At 48.2% G+C, this 21,583-nt stretch overlaps 1 protein-coding gene across 1 annotated transcript; it reads left to right on the forward strand.

Moving 5' to 3' along the window:
* Window positions 1-835: 835 nt before the first annotated feature.
* On the forward strand, window positions 836-20,684 carry KLC2 (kinesin light chain 2). Its single transcript, XM_053368503.1, has 16 exons — window positions 836-958; window positions 6,475-6,731; window positions 7,516-7,746; window positions 9,002-9,074; window positions 10,282-10,504; window positions 11,321-11,408; window positions 12,095-12,196; window positions 13,100-13,273; window positions 14,022-14,121; window positions 14,716-14,765; window positions 14,875-14,948; window positions 15,752-15,860; window positions 16,357-16,506; window positions 16,714-16,838; window positions 17,182-17,242; window positions 18,230-20,684. Exons 2-16 carry the CDS (start codon window positions 6,483-6,485, stop codon window positions 18,308-18,310), a joined length of 1,890 nt encoding a protein of 629 aa, XP_053224478.1. The 5' UTR covers window positions 836-958; window positions 6,475-6,482; the 3' UTR covers window positions 18,311-20,684.
* The last annotated feature ends 899 nt before the right edge of the window (window positions 20,685-21,583 follow it).

Raw genomic sequence — 21,583 nt, forward strand, 5'->3', positions numbered from 1 at the left:
CTTAACAATCACTTGATCTTCATAGGGAAAACTTAACCAAAATCGATTGTAACTAAATCAGCCGACCTACGGAATCGGTCTCTCTGCGCTAGGATCATGCAATCCCTGCCCCCACGGCTTCTAAGAAACCAATTCCTAAGCAGGGGGGTCAACCGGACGCCAAAGTAAGAGGCCTCCCCACAAAGCAGCCAAAGGGAAGAAAAGGCTCCTTTCCCCCTAAAAAAGAGGGGACTTGGGAGGAGACCTTTTTGCACGCCGAGGAGGAGGCGATCTATGCACAGTTGCAGGGCGCTAAACCACATCGCACACGAAGATTTGTTTTGGAGCAAACTTGCCTAGGATCGCCCCGCGGCCGGGGTGGCTCACCGTTTTATGAATTAATTTGCGAATTGTGTTCTGTTTGCATTTGGTTGTTGCTCCAGAGAACTCCTGATATGAGGCGATAACCATAAAATGTAGCGAATAATTAAATGAGAGCCCCCCCCGCCCCTTTAAACACAAGGGGACTTTTCTTCGTAAACACGCACCGTTTCCCGCTCATTTAACAAAGTGTGTGGGGGGGATAACCCCTCCAGGTGGAGGGGCCCGTTGCCCCACCCGGCCGCATTTACTGACATACAAAAACAGGCGCCAGGACTTACTTATTAAAGATACAAAAGGAAAAGCACCAAGTTAAACTGGTAACAACTTCGGAAAGAGAACCCAAGGCATCCTTCCCATCCCCTTTAAGGCGGCAAGGCAGGACCGGCGGCGGCGGCGCTACTCCTGATTTGTCCTCCGGCACTATTTTCCCGGCCGGCCACTATTTGCCCCCTCCCCTTTAAGGCGGTTGTTTTGGGGCGGGGCCGCGCGGCTGCCGGTGCCGCAGTGCCTGCCGGGAAGGATGTGAGGCCGCCGGTGGCTGGAGAAAGAGCAGAAGCGGCGGCGGTGGCGGCGGCGACGAAGGCGGCGCGCGCAGGTGCGTTGCGTCGTGTCGTGTCGGCTGTGGTGCTGAGGTGGTGGGCGGTGGGCGGTGGGCCTCCTCGGTCGGCAGAGCCCCTCATATCTGGTGGAAACGAGGGGGTGGGGGTTCGCGCCGAGAGTAAGTGAGGGGAGGGGGGTCAGGTAAGGAGTCGTCCTCCCCCCCCCCAAGTAAAATCCCCCTATAGGATGAAAATTAGGGGTGGGTGGGTGGTCGTTCGTCGAATCATCTTGTGTCCCCCCCACCCAAGCAAAAAGCTACCCGAGTGGCTGGTTGGTTGGGCAGGGAATCTCCCTTCTGCCATGTAAAAACCTTCCCCCCCACGCCAATAGGGTGGAAACAAGGGGTGGGGGTCATACCGAGAGCCCCCCCCTTTAGGGTGAAAAGGAGGGAGGGTGGCTGCCCAGGATATAAGTGAGTAGTGGCCTCTCAGACAGCCCCCCCAGGATGAAATGCGAGGTGGCTGGTGGGATACTTGAGCAGAAGATGGAGATGAGGGGGCGGCCAGGTGGGTGAGTGAATTCCCTCAGCAGAGGAATGTATGGTGTTGCTACCCCCCCCCCATAAGTAAATTGTGGTCCTTCCATCTCAAAGCTTCCTCCGCCTGGTGGGTGAGTTCCTTCTGCTTGTTATAAGGGCTTCTCAAGAAGCCCAATGGGGCAGGCAGAGGAGACCTCCACCAATTTCATAAAGGTGCCCGCAGAAACACACATTATGGGGGGGGATGAGTTCTCCCAGACAAAAGAGAGGGACCTAAGATAGATGTTCCTTTGCATTTCCAAAAAGATGGGGTGTGGGATGGGGTGGGCAAGGACAAAACCTCCTTAAATGGAGGGGTGAGTTTTCCCAACCCAGGAGAATGAGGTTAGAGGGGAGCCTTGCAAGGGATTCCCCCACACAGCAAAAAAAAAAAAAAAGACAGGGTTGGGTATTCAGAAGTTGGGGGGGGGGGAGCTAATTAGACACTCTTAAAAGGATGAGGGCCTCTCTAAACCAAAAGGGGTTCCTTCCACCAGCTGGATGAGGAGTTGGTAAGGAGGTGAGTCCTCTCAAGACAAGAGGTACTCAAGAAAAGGAGAGAATTATTCCCCAAAAGGAAGGTAGTTGGTTAGGTAAAAGAGGGGACCCCTTGTCCCTCATAAACACTGAAATGTCAGAAGAGGCTTTTGCAAATCTTCAGCTAGCAGGAATAGAGTAGAGGGAGAGAGAAGTTATTAGAGTTCTCTCGATAAAAAGAGAGTGGAGGGGCACTATTGTAGCAAGTGGCTGCAGAGTGTCCAAAATATGGGACCTAATGTATTGTGTGTATCTTCGGGGGGGGGGAGTGAGGATACCTTGTGGGTTGATTTGAGACAACCCCCCTTCAAGGAAAGGATGACGGACGTAAAGTGTGGCACTCTTCCCCCCGCCCCCCCAGCCACAAAGTAATCATGGATGAAAATGCCTCTGGAGTTGAAGTAGAGAATCCCCTTTAAGATGGTGGAGTTTCAGAAACTTTTACCCCAGAAGGAAGAGATGGAGGCTCCCAGGAGAGAGGGGGGGTGTTATATAGGTGATGTGTGAAGGTGAGAAGATATTTGAATAGCAGGAGATCCACCTGCAGAAGGGCATTTGCTGGGCCACCAGAGAAGAGGAATGGAGACTTGTATACATCATTGCTCTGCTGTGGTGACTTGCATCGCCTTCTGTTTTAATTTTTTTTGAATATATAATATAAACCACCTTGGGAACTTTGGTTTTTAGGCAGGTATAAATACTCCTAAATAAAAATAAACAAAAGAGCAAGGAGTTCCCTTTCAAAAAGTGAGACAGGTGTCTAGGGAGGTGATGAAGGAGAAGGGAATCACCCTCCTTCCTGCCTTACCATAAGAGGGTGGGAGGCATCAATAGGATCTCCACCAAGTTAAAATAGAGGTTAAGGTCGTACCCTACCTTCAGTATGATCAAAGAGAGGAGAGACTTGATGTACCTTGAAGGAGCACAGTCAAGGCCTGCAGAGGAGGAAGGAGGCATGTTGCTAACTGGTTGGGCAAAGACTGCTGAAAGAAAAGGAGGCATAGTGGGTTGGTTAAGAAGTTGGGAAAAGAAAGGGTGAAAAGCAGGAAGATTGAAACACCCCCTAATAAATTAGAGGGATTCTGCAGCGCCTCAAAGGCATAGAGGAGGTAACTCAATCAATGAGATTATCCTCCTAAAGGTTTAAGGAGTGGTTGGAATAGGTGAGAGGGGTGAACCCCATAATTCATGAAGACTACCAGACTGAAGATCAGGCTAGGGAGACAACCCAGTCTGATTGGAGATGGGGAGAAGATGAAGCAGATAATATTGAATGAATTAGGATCATCCCTTGAACATCAGAGGACAGAAACAAGCTGGGTTAGGGGGAGTGGAACCTCAACTCTTTAAAAAAAATCTGTGAAGGCCTCAGAGTCAGTACCATTTCAATGCTGTGGAAAGAACTCAAGTATAAGGGGAGAAATTTGAGAGGGTGGAATGACAAAGTAGTCCCATGTCCCCCAATTCCCAGAAATAATCCCAAGACTAAAAGGAAGAGTTTCTGGACAAAAGGTGTTTTTATAGGCCAAGAATTCTGGAAAAGGCACATAGGAGGCTCTTGAGGACTTGGCTATATCTCCCTTGCATCTTACACTTGATTTTGGAGGTGCTTCTCTACAGTTGTGTGGGCCTAACGTGTGTGTGTGTGTGTGTATGTATATGTATATATGTGCACCTTGAGCCTGTGTGATCGTACAGCAAGGAAGGCCCATCTGTTCAGAAGTTCAGGTCTTGCTTCTTCCTTTTTTTCTTTGTTGTGATCTTCATCAGAAATCCTGACTATCCAGTTTCTTGAAATGACGGACATGCTTGTTTGTCGGTAAAGAGGGATTTCCTTTAAACAAAATCAAAGATGGAAAGAGTACAGAGGTCTCTACTTTTGCCCTAAAAAAAGCCCCAGAGTGGAAAATCAAATCTGCAGAATACTTTACAACTGGGGTGGGTGGGTTTGTGTGAAAGAACAGATATGCAAAGCTTCCCTGCCCTTTGTGATGTGGAGTGGATGGGTGGATATTTCTTGTGTCCCCCCTCCTTTTTTTTTGCTTCTGTATCTGCCCTAGGTAAATAGCAAATCCTATAAAATGGGAGATACTGCCCAAAGTTCCTTGAAAGATTCTGAAACCTCTGGCCGAAAGCATTTCCTTCCTTATTTCAAGGGGCGGGGATGTTATGTTGCACCAGTCCATCATTCATCCTTTCCCCTCTCCTCTTGATAAAGAGAATGTTAAAAGGGCAATGGAAAGGAGATTGAAAATAAAAGGGTAGGCTGAGAGGGAGAAATCCTTTTATAAACAGATATGACTGGGGAGGGGGGCAACAGAGCACACTTCATTCATATTTGGGCAGGGGTCAGTGCAGTTCTCATCATTTGGATACAAGGACTTCTGAGTTTCAGCCCTTTTTCAGATCAAGTAGAGACGGGCAAAGTGAGTTCTTAGAAATGGCAGTCTGGTAACTTAAAGGGAAAAGAAGTGTGTCTGGTTCTATCCTGCGTGTGCGTGGGAGAGGTTAAAGCGATCCCTATTGCGCTGCGGCTTCGGTTTGGTTTGCTGGGCACGGGACTCCACGCCGCATTGCGTCTCGATTGCTGGGGCCTGAGCCAGCCACCTACTGGGGGAGCCGGGAAATGCAATGACAGCCGGACAGGAGGAAAAAGGGGGGGTTCTCTGCCCCCCTTCTCTCCCCGCCCCTCCCGCTTTTCCTTTCCCTCATCTCAAAAATGGTAGAATTAGAAAAGGTCAACTGAGAAGATCAAGGGGGGTGAAGTGACTCCCCTATGAGGAAAGAGGCAACATTTGGGACATTTTGAGCTTGGAGAAAAAAGGCAGAGGAAGAGGTGGCACGATGGAAGTTTAGAAAAATCATGCCTGGCGTGGAGAAAGTGGACGGAGAAAAGTTTTCCTCCCTCTCTCATAACACTAGAACTTGGGGACATCCAATGAAGCTGAATGTTCAGTTGGGGGGAAAGAAAGCCCTCCTTCACGCAGCGCATAGTGGAACTGTGGTACTCGCTCCCCCAGGAGGAAGGCATGGCAACCAACTTGGGTCGCTTTGAAAGAAGATTGGATAACTTCATGGAGGAGAGGGCTATCAGTGGCTGCTAGCCATGGAGGCTATGCTCTGCCTCTATGGGGGCCGGATCCGGCCCAATCGCCTTCTAAATCCGGCTCACGGACAGTCCAGGAATCAGCATGTTTTTACATGAGTAGAATGTGTGCTTTTATTTAAAATGCATCTCTGGGTTATTTGTGTAGGAATTTATTCATCCCCCCCAAAAAATAAATAAATAGTCCAGCCCCACACAAGGTCTGAGGGACAGTGGACCAGCCCGCTGCTGAAAAAGTTTGCTGACCCCTGCTAGAGTCAAAGGCGGTGATTCTTCTGAATACCAGTTGCAGGAGAGAGTGCTCTTGTTCTCAGGTCCTGCTTTGCAGGTTTCCCATAGGCATCTGGACAACCACAGTGAGAACAGGATGCTGGACTAGATGGGCCATTGTCCTGATCCAACAGGCTCTGATGTTCTTTGATTCCTGAAATGCTGGGGGGGGGGGTGGCAGCTGCACCTTCTGCCAGACCTTTTTCCTCATTCATGATGGGGCTGTGACTCATCGCCCCCGTGTTGTAACGACAACCATTCCAAAGTTGAACTCAAGCATACCTAACAGGTTCTGGTGCTCAGCCTGGCCTCAAATTAAACCCCACCCTGTGCCACATCCTTGCCGCAGGTATGCAAAGCTCAGGTGTCATCTGGGTCACTTAGAGCACAGTCCTTTGCACTCCAGAAGTCAAATCCCACTGTGGTTGTTTGATGGTAGGGTTGCTCCCTTGTAAGTACGTTTTAGGATTGCCGCCTAAGGGTACGAGTGGTTCCCCCATGTGGGAATAGCAGGTAGTAATGTTCTTTCTCATGTGCCTAGGCTTTAGAGCAGGGTTTCCCAAACTTTGCTGTTTTTGGACTACAACTCCCATCATCATCACTGACCACTCATCCTGCTAGCTAGAGATGACCTTCCAACAAGCCTTTTAAATAGAGATTAAGATCCCAGTTTCCATCTGTATTAGAACTGTTTTTAAGAAGTTCTCATTGTTTTATTGCTTGTCTGTTTGCCACCATGGGCTCCTTGGGGTGGAAGGCTGGGGTGTAAATTTTATTAATAATAATAATAATTACTTAATCCATAAAAATTCACTTGTTCACACGCACTCGTATACCAGCAAAAGTCATGTATTTCCTCTAAGACAAGAAAACCAACTTGTGCGATGCTTCTGCGCTTCCTTTTTCAGTCTAACCTACCTCACAGGATTGTTGTCAGGAGGGGCCATGTGTGTTACCTTGACCTACTTTGAAAGGAAGAGTGATCATTATTAAAACAAATAAAACAAGCCTGGTTTAGTGGACCTATTCCAACTCTCTCCACCGTATTCTTTTCTTTCTTTCTCTCTCTCGCTTTGCGAAGGCTCAGTGATGGCGACCATGTTGTACCCCCGTGAGGAGAAGCTGGAGAAGATGAGCCAGGATGAGATTGTGTTGGGCACCAAGGCAGTGGTGCAAGGCCTGGAGACACTTCGCACTGAGCACCACTCGCTGCTGGCCGCCCTTCTCGACACCGTCAACCGTCTGGAGCAGCAGCACGAAACTAGCGCTGCCCAGGAGAAGGCCAGCCTCTTGCGCAAATCTCTGGAAGCCATCGAGCTGGGCCTTGGGGAGGCTCAGGTAACAGCCACTAGTTCAGGGATGAGGAACCCTGTGGGCCATTTGGGTGTTTGGATGCAGAGAAATGGTGGGAGGAACCAGCTGGGGAACCACAAAGGGAAGACGGTTGAGAGCCTGGGAAGTGGTGGCGGCATAACAATGAGTGGTCAGAGGAAGAGGACTGGGAAGAGGAGCTGAAGAGGTAACGGGGCTTAGTGAGCTGGGAGAGTCTGTGGCAGAGAGAAGCTCAGAATCAGAGACAGAAGCTGAAGCAGGAGAGTGGGATGAGGGAGGCCAAGAGGCAGAGATAAGTCAGGCTGGTGAAGAGTCACAGGTGTCTCTCCCACCTGCTGTGACAAGCTCCTCTCCCCCCTTGTCTCCCAGAACCAGAAGAGGCATGAAAAGCATGGAGGAGAGGTTGGCTGCACGCAGGCGCAGTCTCCGATTGTTTGGGAAAAGCCCTGGAGAGGAGGAGATCTAGACGGCTGTGGGGAGGTGGAGACCTTTAGTTTCGTGGAGTAAGGCCTAGAGGGAATGAATGGCTGCTCTCGTTAGGCCTGGCACTCAGCAAGTCTGCAAAGATCATGTTTTTACTAATAAAGAGTTAACGCAAACTTTCAACTGAGTGACTTGCTGACTGGATGACTCGGTGCCTGCTGAGCTGACTGGTGTTGATGGGAGTCCCAGCAGTATCTGGAGGGCCAGAGTGTCGCTAACGCAAGGGTTCCTGGGGTTTTGACACCTGTGTCCCCTTTCCTAGTTGGAATTTCACAGGCCTGTGTTCACACTAAGTCTCCGGTTACAGGTGATCATTGCCCTCTCCAGTCACCTGAGTGCGGTGGAGTCGGAGAAGCAGAAGCTGCGGGCTCAGGTGCGGCGCCTGGTGCAGGAGAACCAGTGGCTGCGCGATGAGCTGGCTGGGACCCAGCAGAAGTTGCAGCGGAGCGAGCAGTCCGTGGCCCAGCTGGAGGAGGAGAAGAAGCACCTGGAGTTCATGAACCAGATTAAGAAATTTGATGATGATGTTTCGCCATCGGTGAGCCTTCTCTTTTTCTTCTTCTGATTTCTCTCAACCCTGCACTCTCCTACTCGTGACCCTTCATATTTAGAGAATGAGCTGCACTTATGATGTCCACCAACCTAGATGGCTGTAAAAGCGGTTGATTGTTTGTTTCCTGCCCTTTGCCCGAAGGTCCCAAGGCAGATTGCAGCATTAAAACACAAGAGCAATTTAAAACAACTTAACATTATACAAATAAGGTGTCTTAAAAGCACAGAACTCATGTGTCAAAGGCCCCTAAACCTCTGAGGGCAGAGGAATTGCCAAGGTGGCCCCCTTTGCCATTCTCAGCAGCCGAGAAAGATCTGTAGGGAAGGAGACGGTATTACAGGTATTTGCGGCCTAAGTCATGTAGGGCTTTAAATATTAATATGAGCACCTTGAATTGGATGCAAAAACAAACACAGGCAGACAGATTTGTGAACGATAAGGTTACCAGGCAAAACCATCCTGTTCTCCCAGGCATTTGGCTTTTAAACTGTGGGGCGGGGGGAGTATTGCTTTTGTTTAGTATTTTCTGTACTGTTGTATTTTTATATTGTAAACCACTCTGTGATCCTTGGATGAAGGGTGGTATAAAAATGTAATTAATAAATAAAATAAAAGTCACAGTGGCTGTGTTCTTCCTCCACTGTCCTTGTACCTGAGAGAGCCCTGTATCTGTGTACAGTTCTGCTCACCTCACCAAGAATATTGTAGAGCTGGAAAAGGTTCAGAAAAACGGCAACGGAAATGACCAACAGGTTGCAGCAACTCCCCTGTGAGAAAAGGCTACAACGTTCGGGGCTTTTTAAGTTTAGAGAAAATGCGAGTAGGAGAAGACATAATAGAAGTATATAAAATTAGGCATGGAGTGGAGAAAATGGGTAAAGAGAAGTCCTGCTCCAGCCCTCTCAACAGTAGCATCTACCTTGAATCAGGGGTCGAGGGACCTGTGGCTGTCTGGATGTTGTCAGACTCCCATCAGCCCCAGCCAGCATGGACAATGATTAAGGATTATGGGAGTTGTAGTCTGGTAATATCTAACAGGTCAAAGGTTCCCCCATCCTTGCTATACATAAGTGTCAGCAAATTGGGAGTGGAACACTGCAGGTTCATCAATCCCCAAGGACTGAATCAGAGGTGTGAGCTTTGGTGATTAGGATGGTGCTGGGCATTATTACTATTTCCTTTTGCCCTTGAAATGGTAGGAGAGTTTCAAGCCCTGATTGCCTTTTTTCTTTCTGCCCAGGATGAGAAGAATAGGGAGACAGGCAAAGACTCCTTAGATGATCTGTTCCCGAATGATGATGACCAGGGACAAGGTGAGCTACCTTGGGTTAAGTAGACCATTCTGATCCAGCAAGTCAGTTCGTACGGCAAGGAGTCAGAATACTAGAGATAGTGGCCTTCAGATTGCAGCATTTCAGTCCAGGCTGTCAGTAACTGCATGAAGACTAGAAGCTTGCTCCTTAAAGCTAGAATGGGAAGGAGTGTTCTGTTTCAGAGTCATCATCATTGTTAACGTCAGTAGACCAGAAATGAAGACTTACCTAGGAGCAAATATCTTGTATAATAATGACTTGGTTTGCCAGCTAGGGATATCACCAGGGAAATAGATTAGTGATGGGGAACCTGTGGCCTTCTAGATGTTGCTGCTCTCCCAGCTTCCATCAGCCCTGTCCAGCATGGTGATGGGAGGGAGGGAACATCTAGAAGGCCAGGAGTCCCCCCACCCTCAAGTTAGATGATCACAGGTACTGGAGTAAAAAGAACAAGGCATGGGCAAACCCTAAAGTTGTTGGAATTCAACCAAAATTTAAGGAAACTAAAAATGTTCAGGGTTGTAGGCAGTGCTAGTCCTGCTTGGGGTAGACCCATTGAAATTAATAGACATGTCTAACTTAGGCCTGTTAATTCCAGTAGGTCTGCTCTGAATAAAACTTAGTTGGGTATCACCCCATGTCTAGCAAACATAAATACTTTTCAATATCTCAACCACAGATAGGTTGGCTAATATACTCGTGACAGAAGAAAGAAATGATCATTTATTTATTTGAAAGCAGTTTTGCCTTGCTCTTCATCTGAAAAGGCTGCTAGAGCAGTTTACATATCAGTAGCAAACAAGACAATCCCTGTGCCTCATGTGTACAGCATTAAAAGACCCAACACAAAGTGAAAAGGGGGAGGGAAGGGAGAGGAGAGGAGAATATACAAACTCAGGCCCCTTGTCCCGTGCATTTACCAAATTCTTAGGCTGACTTCTCTTCCCTCACATAGCTCTTAATTCCAGCCATGAAACACTGTGATTATATAAATTCCATAGGATGATGCTGCATTATGTGGAGAAGTCTGCTAGCTCTCTGTCCTAAGCCTGCCGCCTATTCATTTTAAGTGTGTGTAGGTGTTTGTGTTTGCAGGTGTATATACACCTGCTTTGAGTGTGTATGTATAGCATACTGAAGAACTGCTTTGTGGAGGGTGTGGGCAGCAGATCCCACCCCCTTTGATGATGCCAATGTATTTCTGCAGGGCAGACGCATGGTAGTGGAGATGCGGCAGCCCAACATGGTGGTTATGAGATTCCGGCACGGCTGCGGACACTCCACAACCTGGTGATCCAATATGCTTCCCAGGGGCGCTACGAGGTGGCTGTACCACTCTGCAAGCAAGCACTGGAGGATCTTGAGAAAACCTCAGGACATGACCACCCTGATGTGGCTACCATGCTGAATATTCTTGCTCTGGTTTACAGGTGTGAGGCTTGGCTGATTTGGGCTGAGGGCAGGGGACTGCTTTTTGACCTTAGATCTAACTTGGACATGCAGAGAAAGCGTGTGGAGCTGCCCTGCTGAGACTGTATCGCTTTAGGCTGCCGTTACTGAATTGCTTATTTGCAGGCTCTCTTAAGCTGAAAGAATAGAAGCTCAGAAAAGCTCCATGCATTTGGAAAGTTAGCTTGTCAGGAAGATGACTAGCTTTCCAAGTTCCTTGGAGAACAGTATTCAGACATGATCAGAAGCCACCCCCTGGCCTGACATGGTGCAGTCTAGAAAGGACTGTACCCCATGCCTTTTGTGTACTGTACATTCAGATGTGGGCTTTTATCATTTTATGTTCTTAATCGCATTTATAAACAGCTTCATATATATATTTTAATCTATACCATATAAAAATGAAAAATATAATCAGAACAAAAGTACAACCTGAAACCAATAAAACAGCAGTCTAAAGACTTGTAAAAGCATATTAAAAACAAATGAAACAAAAATTCAGAGCATTCAGTTCCATAAAAATGGGCCCAGTCTTATGGGTCAGGGAAAGCCACTCAGGTCCCTGGCCACAGCCTGCTGCACCAACTGCAGCTTCTGGACCAATCGCATGGGACGCCCTGCATAGAGCTCATTACAGTAGTCCAGTCATGAGGTTCCCAACGCATTGAATCACAGTGGCTAAGCTACCTCTGTCCAGGAAAGGGCATAGTTGGTGCTCCAGCCTGAACTGGTAATAGGCACTCCTTGCTTTGGAATTCTCTCTGGCCAAAATAATAACTTATTTTTCTTCCTGTCAGGGACCAAAATAAGTACAAGGAGGCTGCTCATCTTCTCAATGATGCCTTGGCCATCCGGGAGAAGACCTTGGGAAAGGACCACCCTGCCGTAAGCACCCTGATTTTTTGCAAACCACTTTGAGGTCTTTTTTTAAGACAATCAAGCAGTGTATAAATTTTATTAGATAAATAAATCATTTCAGAGCCTCTAGCAGAAACCATTTGGATGCTTGAGGTTCCCCCTCCCCCTTGATAACGATGAGGACTATTACTTTAGATCTTCTCTTCGCCTCCTTTTTCTTTAATGGATCACCTTTGATTCTGAATCTGCTAAAAGGGTAAAGGGACCCCTGACCATTAGGTACAGTCATGACCAACTCTGGGGTTGCGGCGCTCATCTCGCTTTATTGGCCGAGGGAGCCGGCGTACAGCTTCCGGATCATGTGGCCAGCATGACTAAGCCGCTTCTGGCGAACCAGAGCAGCGCATGGAAACACCGTTTACCTTCCCGCCGGAGCGGTACCTATTTATCTACTTGCACTTTGACGTGCTTTCGAACTGCTAGGTTGGCAGGAGCAGGGACCAAGCAACAGGAGCTCACCCCATCGCCGGGATTCGAACCGCCAGCCTTCTGATTGGCAAGTCCTAAGCTCTGTGGTTTAACCCACAGTGCCACCCGTGTCCCCTGAATCTGCTAGCCTGCTGTGATATCCTGTTTTGAAGTAGACTTCAGAGGTTCACACAGCAATCATATCTTAGAGTTTTGAGTTGTACAATGTACTTTTTCATCCTTAGGTGGCTGCTACCCTCAACAATCTGGCCGTGCTGTACGGTAAGCGGGGCAAGTATAAGGAGGCGGAACCGCTGTGCAAGAGGGCTCTGGAGATCCGAGAGAAGGTACTTAAAGAAGGCCGCTACAGGCAGCAATACTTGGGGCATATCCCACCCACCCCGGTGCTTTCTTTTTCTGCAGAAAATTTGCAGTTTCCAAAGTTCATCAGTTACAATGCATGGATGCTAACTATGAACGCAATATAAGGCAGACTTCTCAGTGATCAAGTTTTTAGCTTGTACTAAATTCAAGTAAAATGAACATGGTAAATTAGATCACTTTTAGGATATCGTAATGGTTCCCCAATGCAAACTGAAAATTTTCTGATGCAAGTTACCCTGTTCTGTGTGGGGGAAATGTTCAGCATATAAACAAATAAAATATGAAACAAAACAATACTATTAAAACAAAATGCTGGAAGATCTGATAAGTCCATGGCCTGCCGAGCCATTGCCTGTGGGCTATGGCATCACCCTCCCCACTCCCCACACCTTTGTTGCTGTTCTGTTGTCAAGGATCTTTATCCCCACCCTTTTGCTCAAAGTCATATTCCCTTGGCAAAAATTTAAATACATGCACTGCGCTTTTTAAACAAGTTGCTTCTATTTAACCCTGTCTCTTCCAGGCTGTTTGTTTCCGTACCCCCACCCCGCTCTTCATTGTCTGCTGTCTTCCTTTATTCAGAACATTGAGGACTAGAATCTTATTTGGAAGAGTGGCCATATCTCAGTGGTAGAGCATCTGCTTTGCATGCAGAAGGTCCCAGGTTCAATCCTCAGTGGCATTGTCAGGGAATAACCCCTGCTGCCAGTCAGATGGGATGAATTGCCTGATCTGGTTTAAAGTAATTTCCTATGTGAAATTGATGGTTTGGGCGATCAGCACTGGGAACTGGGATTTGGCAATATGGGCAAGCTTTGCTTTCTTTCTTTTTAAGTGATCAGTGTCTCCTCTTCCCAACCTCCCAGGTGCTGGGGAAGTACCACCCAGATGTGGCCAAGCAGCTCAACAACTTAGCTCTCCTTTGCCAGAACCAGGGCAAGTACGAGGAGGTTCAGTACTACTACCGCCGCGCCCTGGAGATCTACGAGTCTCGCCTTGGGCCAGATGACCCCAATGTGGCCAAAACTAAAAACAACCTGGTGAGAGGGGCTGATTGGAAAAGTCCAAGAGAAACCTTTGGGGGTGTGGGGATGGTTTAAGCAGGGGGTGGAATCTATGCTAAGCAATTTTCTTCCATGCCAGATTTTGGTTGGACTACAACTCCCATCATCCCCGACACCTTAGCCAATGTTTAGGGATGATGGGAGCTTTAGTCCCAACAACAGGGGACCCAAGGCTGAAGAACACTGATAGCGTGCTATAAAGTTTGTATTAAATGCTTTAAAGTTTGTATTAATTTTGTGACATTAACAGTGTGATGTTTGCTGTACGCCCCGGGGCACTACAGCCCTCCAGATGTTGTTGGACTACAACTCCCAGCAATCCCAGCCAGCAGGGGGTGATGGGAGTTTTAGTTCAATGTCTCCTAGACAATGGCAGCTTCTGTAGCCCCTGATTTGCATAGTGCTCATCAGTTATATCAGTGCCTTTGCCCTGGTGGGAGGCAGGAAGGCAACTTCCAGGTGCCCCTGGAGCCCTTTCATCCTCCTCCCCTGCCTACTCCTGATTGGTGTCTTTCTGCTGTTTTTCTTTGCAATCATTGACCATGCCACTGGAAGGCAGGTTAATCCCCTGACTGACCAGCTGGGTTGAATACTGGTCTGTGCAGTCTGCCTCTTCTCTCTGCAAGAGAAAGGACAGCACTTCATAGAGTTATGCTAGGCATCGATGCTTCCTGGTCCCTGTTGCCACAGCCTGTTCCTCTGACCTCAGAATATGCCCCCACAGGCCTCCTGCTACCTCAAACAAGGCAAATACAAGGACGCTGAGGCCCTCTACAAGGAGATCCTGACCCGAGCACACGAGAGAGAGTTTGGCTCAGTCAATGGTGAGTGCAGGAACAGGTGGTGGGACCTAAATGTGTACAGGGGAGGGTTGCTTCCTTTTATTTTATGCACATCAGGTGTGGGGCAGGAAAAGACACAGCTGGGACAAAAGGGGGGTTGTGGCTGCTGTCAGTCAGCTGATCAGGAGCACCGCTAAAAACATACCCTTTGCCAGCGCTGACCACCAGCTGATTGGCAGGGCTGGCATGATTGTCCACATGATTTTAATGATTTTTTTGTTATTATATTTCTATCCCATCTTTCCTCTAAGGAGCTCAAGCTGTTCTCCCCTTTCTCACCTTTTCCCCATCACAGCAACCCTGTGGTGTGGATTAGGCTGGGAGAGCGTGACTGGCAAATTGGTTGGTGCGTTGAAATGTGGATATTTCATAAACCTCCCACCCAACCCCCCGATCGTGTTTTATTTATAACAAATTTATGTCAAACTTTTGTTTATAATTATGCAAATGTACAAGAAATATTTTTAATGTCCTGAGGAGTCCTACAAGGTGGACTGATGGTCTGCCCTGGTTCAAGTCAGGTTCTTCACTGCTGTAAGTTCTTTTCTGTTCTCCCCCAACCACCGTTCTTTGTAGGAGAGAATAAGCCGATCTGGATGCATGCAGAAGAGCGAGAGGAAAGCAAGGTATCTCTGCATTGGGAGGGAGAAGGGAACCCGACTTTCCCTTGGGGTTGGATCCAAGCCGTCTGACACATACCCTGCCCTTTAACCTTTAACCTTGCCTCCCCCTTAGGAGAAGCGCAAGGAGAAAGACAGCGCCCCCTATGGGGAGTATGGCAGCTGGTACAAAGCCTGCAAGGTGGACAGGTAAGGGGTAGCCCCCCTTTCTTTTTTAAAAGGTTTTTAAAAGGTTGCTCCTGACTTTGAGTTGGGGCTAGGAGCTTGAAATGAAAGAGAAGCCAGAGGCTTAAGAAGAAGAAGAAGAAGAAGAGTGAAATTGCTGCTGCTACAAGTTAAGGCTGACATAGTTTCCTTATTTCACAATGGTTAGGATTCATTGACTGTCTTGATAAGACGAGTGAACTTAAGTACAGAAGAGGAGCTCTGCTGGATTAGGTCATTGGCCCATCTAGTCCAGTATTCTGTTCTCACAGTGGCCAATGAAATGCCCATGGGAAACCCGTAAGCAGGATCCAAGCACAAGAGCCCTCGCTGTTCCTGTGGTTTCCAGCAACTGGTACTTAACTGTGTGATCTAACAGGTGGCTTTTACAACTTATCATTTAAGATAGTTTCTGCATAAAAGTACCAACGCAAGTACAACAGTATTGGCAACAGTAATGCAGAGAAAAGGCTGGAGCAAAGTGTAGGAACAGCATTGGTGACCTATTGCTGGGCAAAGCAATCCAGTGGTTTAAACTGAGACCATATTTTAGCCCAGTGTGTCTGTCTTAACACAGTAGCTTTAACTAATTTAACTGTAATTATATTAGAACAGTTATAAGATGCATACATGACAATTGATTGAAATTAATTTTTTTCAAAGACACGAAGTTGACCATTTAATGGAAACTATTTTGTGAAAAGTTCCTTAAGAGGACAGCAAAAGTGCAAGGGGTACAAAGAACGCTCTTGACCTATCTGTCTTCGCATTCTCCTTTCCACCCACAGCCCCACAGTCAACACGACTCTGAAGAGCTTGGGTGCTCTCTACCGGCGCCAGGGAAAATTGGAGGCTGCAGAGACGCTGGAGGAGTGTGCCCAGAAAACCCGTAAGCAGGCAAGTGCTGCATCATGGTGGTTGGCGGTAGAAGGATAGGCAGAGCTCGCCCAGATGTTAGGCAGGGTGAGGCCGCTGCCTCAGACAGAAGAAAACCCCCAGGTGGAACGCTCACGGATGTCCTGCCGCCATCAGTACTGATTTGGGGCAAGATCGCAGCCATTTGGAATGAGATCTCACCCAAACTCATTCAAGATCTTGTGTGCTCCGCAAGATCTCGAGTGATCTTGGGTGAGATCTCTACAAATCAGCGCTGATGGTGGTGCTATTTTGATGCGGCAGGGTGTGCAGTGGCGACAGAGCAGACCGTGGCAGCAGAAGCAAGGCAAAACAGCACTTATCGTTTCACACACACTGCCCCTGAGGATAGGCAGTGTTGTTCCAGCAGTGGGACGTGTGCTGGAGGATATTAAAAAAATTCTGCTCCCCCATGCTGGCTGAAATAGGCCATCTAGCTCTTGGATGCCCCAGTAGATAATCTCTGTATTCCAACTAGGGCATGGACGCTATTAACCAGAGCAAGGTTGTAGAACTACTGAAGGATGGGAACCGCTCTGAGCACCGATCAAACTGCGAGGGGGTCCTCAGCTCCAACAAGTGTGAAAACGGGATTGACCCAGAAGACAGAGCGGCTGAGTGGTCCGGGGTAAGAAGCAGCAAAACTTTACAAATTAATCCTAAAATGGAGGACACTTCAGTGCAATCCTATCCAACAAGGTGTGGGGAGTCTTTGGCCCATGCGCCCTGTATTTAGGCTTCCCTTCAAGGAATGTGGTTGGCCTCTCTGGGAACAGGATGCTGATTTAGACATTTGGTGCTGATCCCTTTTCTTCTTTTCTCCCCGCCTTCCCAGGCTGGCTCCGGAGCCTTGCGACGCAGCGGCTCCTTTGGGAAGCTGCGTGACGCCCTGCGACGAAGCAGCGAGATGCTGGTGAAGAAGCTGCAGGGGAGCAGCCCGCAGGAGCCCCGGAACCCAGGGTAAGTCTTCCGTCTAGTGGCTCTGCTTTGGGACCTGGGGTGGGCAGGATGTGCTGCAGACCCAAGGTCTAGCCAGCCCAATATTTTTTATTATTGTTTCAGCAGTATATAGCTAGCTGCTTTTCTCTGGAGAAACCCACAACCAGGGTGTGAAGGCAACACCCTTAGTGAATATCAAAAGGGGCTGTGTCTCAACTGCCTTGCATGCAGAAGGTCTCAGGTTCAATCCCTGGTATCTTCAGGTAGGCCTGGGAATATCACATGCCTGAAACCCTAGAGAAGGCCATAGATCAGTGACCAAAAGGCCTAACTCCTTTGGCACTTATTTTTTGTCTCCCTGCAGGATGAAGCGGGCCAGTTCTCTCAACTTCCTCAACAAGAGCGTGGAAGAGGAGGCAAGCCAGGTATACACACAGACCGCAAAACCCAGCCTGCCTCTCTCTCCCTTCTGAGTTGTTTCTCTGTTGGGTAGGGGAAGGAAGTGTGGTTACTGAGAAATCACAGGATGTTCTTTCCCAACCACTTCCAAAGCCCTGATTGAAAGGGCAGAGCAGGGACCCATCCAGAAGCACAACGGCAACCTCATATACAAGGGATAGTAATTTATGTTGCATCTCTGTAATGAAACCCAGTGCAGATGCGCCACAGAATTGTCCACCCCTAGCAGAGGCTGATTGGGAGAAGGCACATTCAGATCAAAAGATCACGCAGAGGCACAGAAAACAGACTCATCCACCCAAGACTGGGTGCTTTAGATCATGGGTAGGCAAACTAAGGCCCAGGGGCCGGATCCGGCCTTCTAAATCCGGCCTGCAGGCGTTCTGGGAATCAGTATGTTTTTGCATGAGTAGAATGTGTCCCTTTATTTAAAATGCATATCTGGTTTATTTGTGGGGCCTGCCTAGTGTTTCCACATGAGTAGAATGTGCCCTTTTATTTAAAATGTATCTCTGGGTTATTTGTGGGGCATAGGAATTTGCTCATTTCCCCCCCCCCAAATATAGTCCAGTCCCCCACAGGGTCTGAGGGACAGTGGACCAGCCCCCTGCTGAAAAATTTTGCTGACCCCTGCTTTAAATCCTTCAAGGCAGAGGTAGCCAATGCAGTGTTCTCCAGATGTGGGAATACAGCTCCAATCAGCCTCAGTCAACATAGCCAAGGGCCAGGGATGATGTTTATAAAGCCCTGGCTTTTGAGTGGCTGGCCTATTCTACAAAAGTATGCCTTGCACCCATAGCTCCACCCACTTTTGCCCCTGGCCCTCCCCACCACTGCCATGTGTTGTTGTCCCCATGAGTGGTTGCCCACAAGGCAGTGCAGCCCTCTGGCTGAAAAAGGTCCCCCACCCCTGCTCTGACATGTTGACCATTGTCTCCCTTTCCCTTTTCCAGGCATCCAGTAGTCTGTCTGACAGCCGTGGCCTTAGCGCCAGCAACGTAGACCTCTCTCGGCGGAACTCTCTGCTGGCATGAGGATCAGCTTGGCCTGCACCTACGTTGCATTGTTGAAGACCTGGGCCACGTCCGACCTTCTGCCTTCTCTCTCTCTCTCTCTCTCTCTCTCTCTCTCTCTCTCTCTCTCTCTCTCTCTCTCTCTGTGCTGCTCTGCCTGTGACCACTTGCCCCCATGTCTAACAGCAGAAGAATCGCCCACCCCCTGGTTACAGGGATGTCCCGTCACAATTTGCCCTGTGTGGAGCAGTGTGCACTTTCTCACACACTTTCTCACACGTGTGCATGCACTCACGCATGCACACACACGTGCACACACAGCCAATGTCTTCCTCTCCACTGCAGCATGCTGCTGTCACCCTCGTTGTTGTACTTTGCTACTGGAAAAGAAACTGTAGTTTGCTAGGGTGAGTGTGGCTCTTAACTCTGCCATCTGCCCATCTCCTCTGCCAGCAGTTTAGCTTCTTGTAAAGGATAAGGTGATCCCACCTGCACCAAGGAACCCCTAGGCTGCACTCCTCATGCATATACTGTATGCACTATATGTTTTTCAAGTGCCCCCTTCCTGTGAATGCTAAGAATGTATCTCTTTTGGTGGGGAGGAGGAATCTGTGTCTTTCAGAACCCTCCCCCCCCAAAAAAAAGGAATGGGCAGAGAGAGGCTTCTTACAGTGCTCGTAAATAAGCAATGCTACGCCGTACTATAGCAAACCTCTGAGAGAACTGTGCCTGGGTTGAATTACCCAACAATTCAGTTTGATTTGTTTGTCCCCAGAAAAGGAAGAATTGCAGTTCCCAGGGCACCTACAGTTACCCTTTGCCATGTGAAGTCTCTCTTTTCCCGTTATCGTCTTCTCCCCATCTCTTTGCTTTGCATTCTTGTTTTGGCCTCAGGGAATCGCTGTTCCTTTTCAAAGTCCCAACCCCCCCTTATGCACTTCTTCTCCCCCATTTTTTCTCTTCTCTTCTTCTCTACCCAACCTCCCCAGTCTCTACTCTGCCTATGTACAGCAGCCTCTTAAGAATTCTTTCCATAGTTGTTTTGCCGGGTCGGGGCTGTGTCATTTGTGCACAGAACAGATGTTGCCAGTTTTGCCCTTTCCCTCTCCAACCCCCCTAAAATAGTTTAGGGCCAGGGTAAGAAAGCAGCTGTGGAGTCTACCTCTAGTTTCCTGTGTCATGGATGCTGGTGCTGTCACGCTAGCAAAACTACCACCTACTCTGTTCTATCAACAAAACTTGAGCACATGGCATTTGCTGTTTCCTCTTCCTTCTGGACTGAGCAATAGCAAGGCATTGTGAAGCAGGAATGACTGGCCTTCAGCGCTGGACGTTGCACTTTCTGGGTCATTCTACACTGGACAACAAATTTCCCTGGAATGTTTGTCTCTGTTTCTATCAGACCAATGCACAGGAGTGCAGTGTAGGGGACTTTGGATTCCAGGCATTTTCCGTCTGCTGGGAGGAGTATGGCATTTGGAGCATGAAGGTATAGGTGATGGACGGTGGAAATTAAAGTTCTTCCTTGTAATAATCCCCATAAATCAGTGCTGGAAAATATTAGCCCAACCCCTCACTCTATCGTGTGACCTTGTTAAAAATCACGTTAAGACCTGTAAGCACTATAAATGGAGCTGCCTTATTTCCTGGTGAAGGTTTTAAGCTGCAGCTGCAACCTGGCATGTGTGGCAGAAGAGTAAGGAATTTGAGCCATTCTCTCAGTGGCAGCCAAGCTTGCCCCCTCCATGTGACGTTGGACTTCAACCCCAATCAGCCCTGACCATTGGACTTGCTGATGGGGAATTGGGAGTCCAGCAGTGCTTGGGGGGAGATCACCACTTCTGTTCTAAATTGACCCACCCCTCCAGGAGAGCTTTCTCCTTTGAGTCTGCTGCTATCCTAGAGTTTCTAGGCCAGGATCTGTGTGCCTTTTAGTAGCTGTTTTAAGAGGTGAGCATTTCAGTGGTTGCAAATTCTCCATTCTGCCTCAGTCGGGAGGCAAACTCAGCTGGCATTGCTCCTTCCTGCACAGCTATTAAAAAGCATGGGTGGGGGGTCCTTGCAGTTTAAAGCTGGCGACTTTAATTTGCCTCTTCATTAGTTGCTCTCTTTGCTCAGTATTTAAGCGAGAAAATGTTATTTAAACCAACAAAACAGACAATAATACAACCAGGCCCTCTCACCTGACTGTATCCCTCTCTTTCAGGAAAGTACATACAAATGGGCAGGGCCCAGAGCGACTTAACATCGAGTGAGGGGGGTGGGGGGTGGATAACCGATAGCTGCTCTGGGGTGGGATGGGCTGAGATGAAGGGAATAAATGGGATGGGGCAAATTTTGCTCTGTATTTAATGATGTTGCTGTAGAAAACATAATAATAAAAAAATGAAAGCTCCTTACTGTACCTGGTTTTCTCTTTCCTGCTTCTCTGGTAGTCAACTTTGTCCCATTCTTTCAGGTCACATCCACACCATACAGTTAAAGCACCATTATTTCACTTTTAAGTGTCATGGAGAATCCTTGGAACTGTAGTTTAAGTGTGCTGAGTACTGTATTTTTTGCTCTATAAGACTCACTTTTTCCCTCCTAAAAAGTAAGGAGAAATGTGTGTGTGTCTTATGGAGCAAATGCAGGCTGCACAGCTATCCCAGAAGCCAGAACAGCAAGAGGGATTGCTGCTTTCACTGCGCAGCGATCCCTCTTGCTGTTCTGACTTCTGAGATTCAGAATATTTTTTTCCTTGTTTTCCCTCTCCAAAAACTAGGTGCGTCTTTTGGTCTGGTGCGTCTTATAGAGCGAAAAATACGGTGAGTGCGGTAGCTCTGGAAGGTCAAAACTCTTAACAAATTACTGCTCCCAGGATTCTTTGGGGGAAGAAGCCATGATACAAGAGTGCTGTGAACTATGTGTGGGTGTGACCTTTATCGCAATTGTAAAAGCCATCACTGTTTCACATTCCCAGCATGTTCACACTCCTGTCTCAGCGACGTCTTTGCTGACTCGATCATGTCCACAAAATGGAAGATGGCAGGATCCCCAGGAACATACTTTGTGGGGAGCTGGCTTCAGCCACCAGGCCTGTTGACAGACCCAATTGCTTCCAAAGATGTCTGCAAACGTGACATGAAGGCTGGCAACGTTAGCCCTGCCGTGTGGGAATCCCTTGCAGTTGACCACAGTGCCTGGAGACAGACAAGTTGTGTGTCCATAGCAGTGACCAGAGGAGGAATGACCACTGGGAGGAGTGCAGAAAGAAGAAACGCCATATTTCACCCGCATCAGAAGAACTGGATG

Source organism: Podarcis raffonei, chromosome 16 (genome assembly GCF_027172205.1).
Source record: "Podarcis raffonei isolate rPodRaf1 chromosome 16, rPodRaf1.pri, whole genome shotgun sequence".
In the NCBI taxonomy this organism is placed as follows: Eukaryota; Metazoa; Chordata; class Lepidosauria; order Squamata; family Lacertidae; genus Podarcis; species Podarcis raffonei.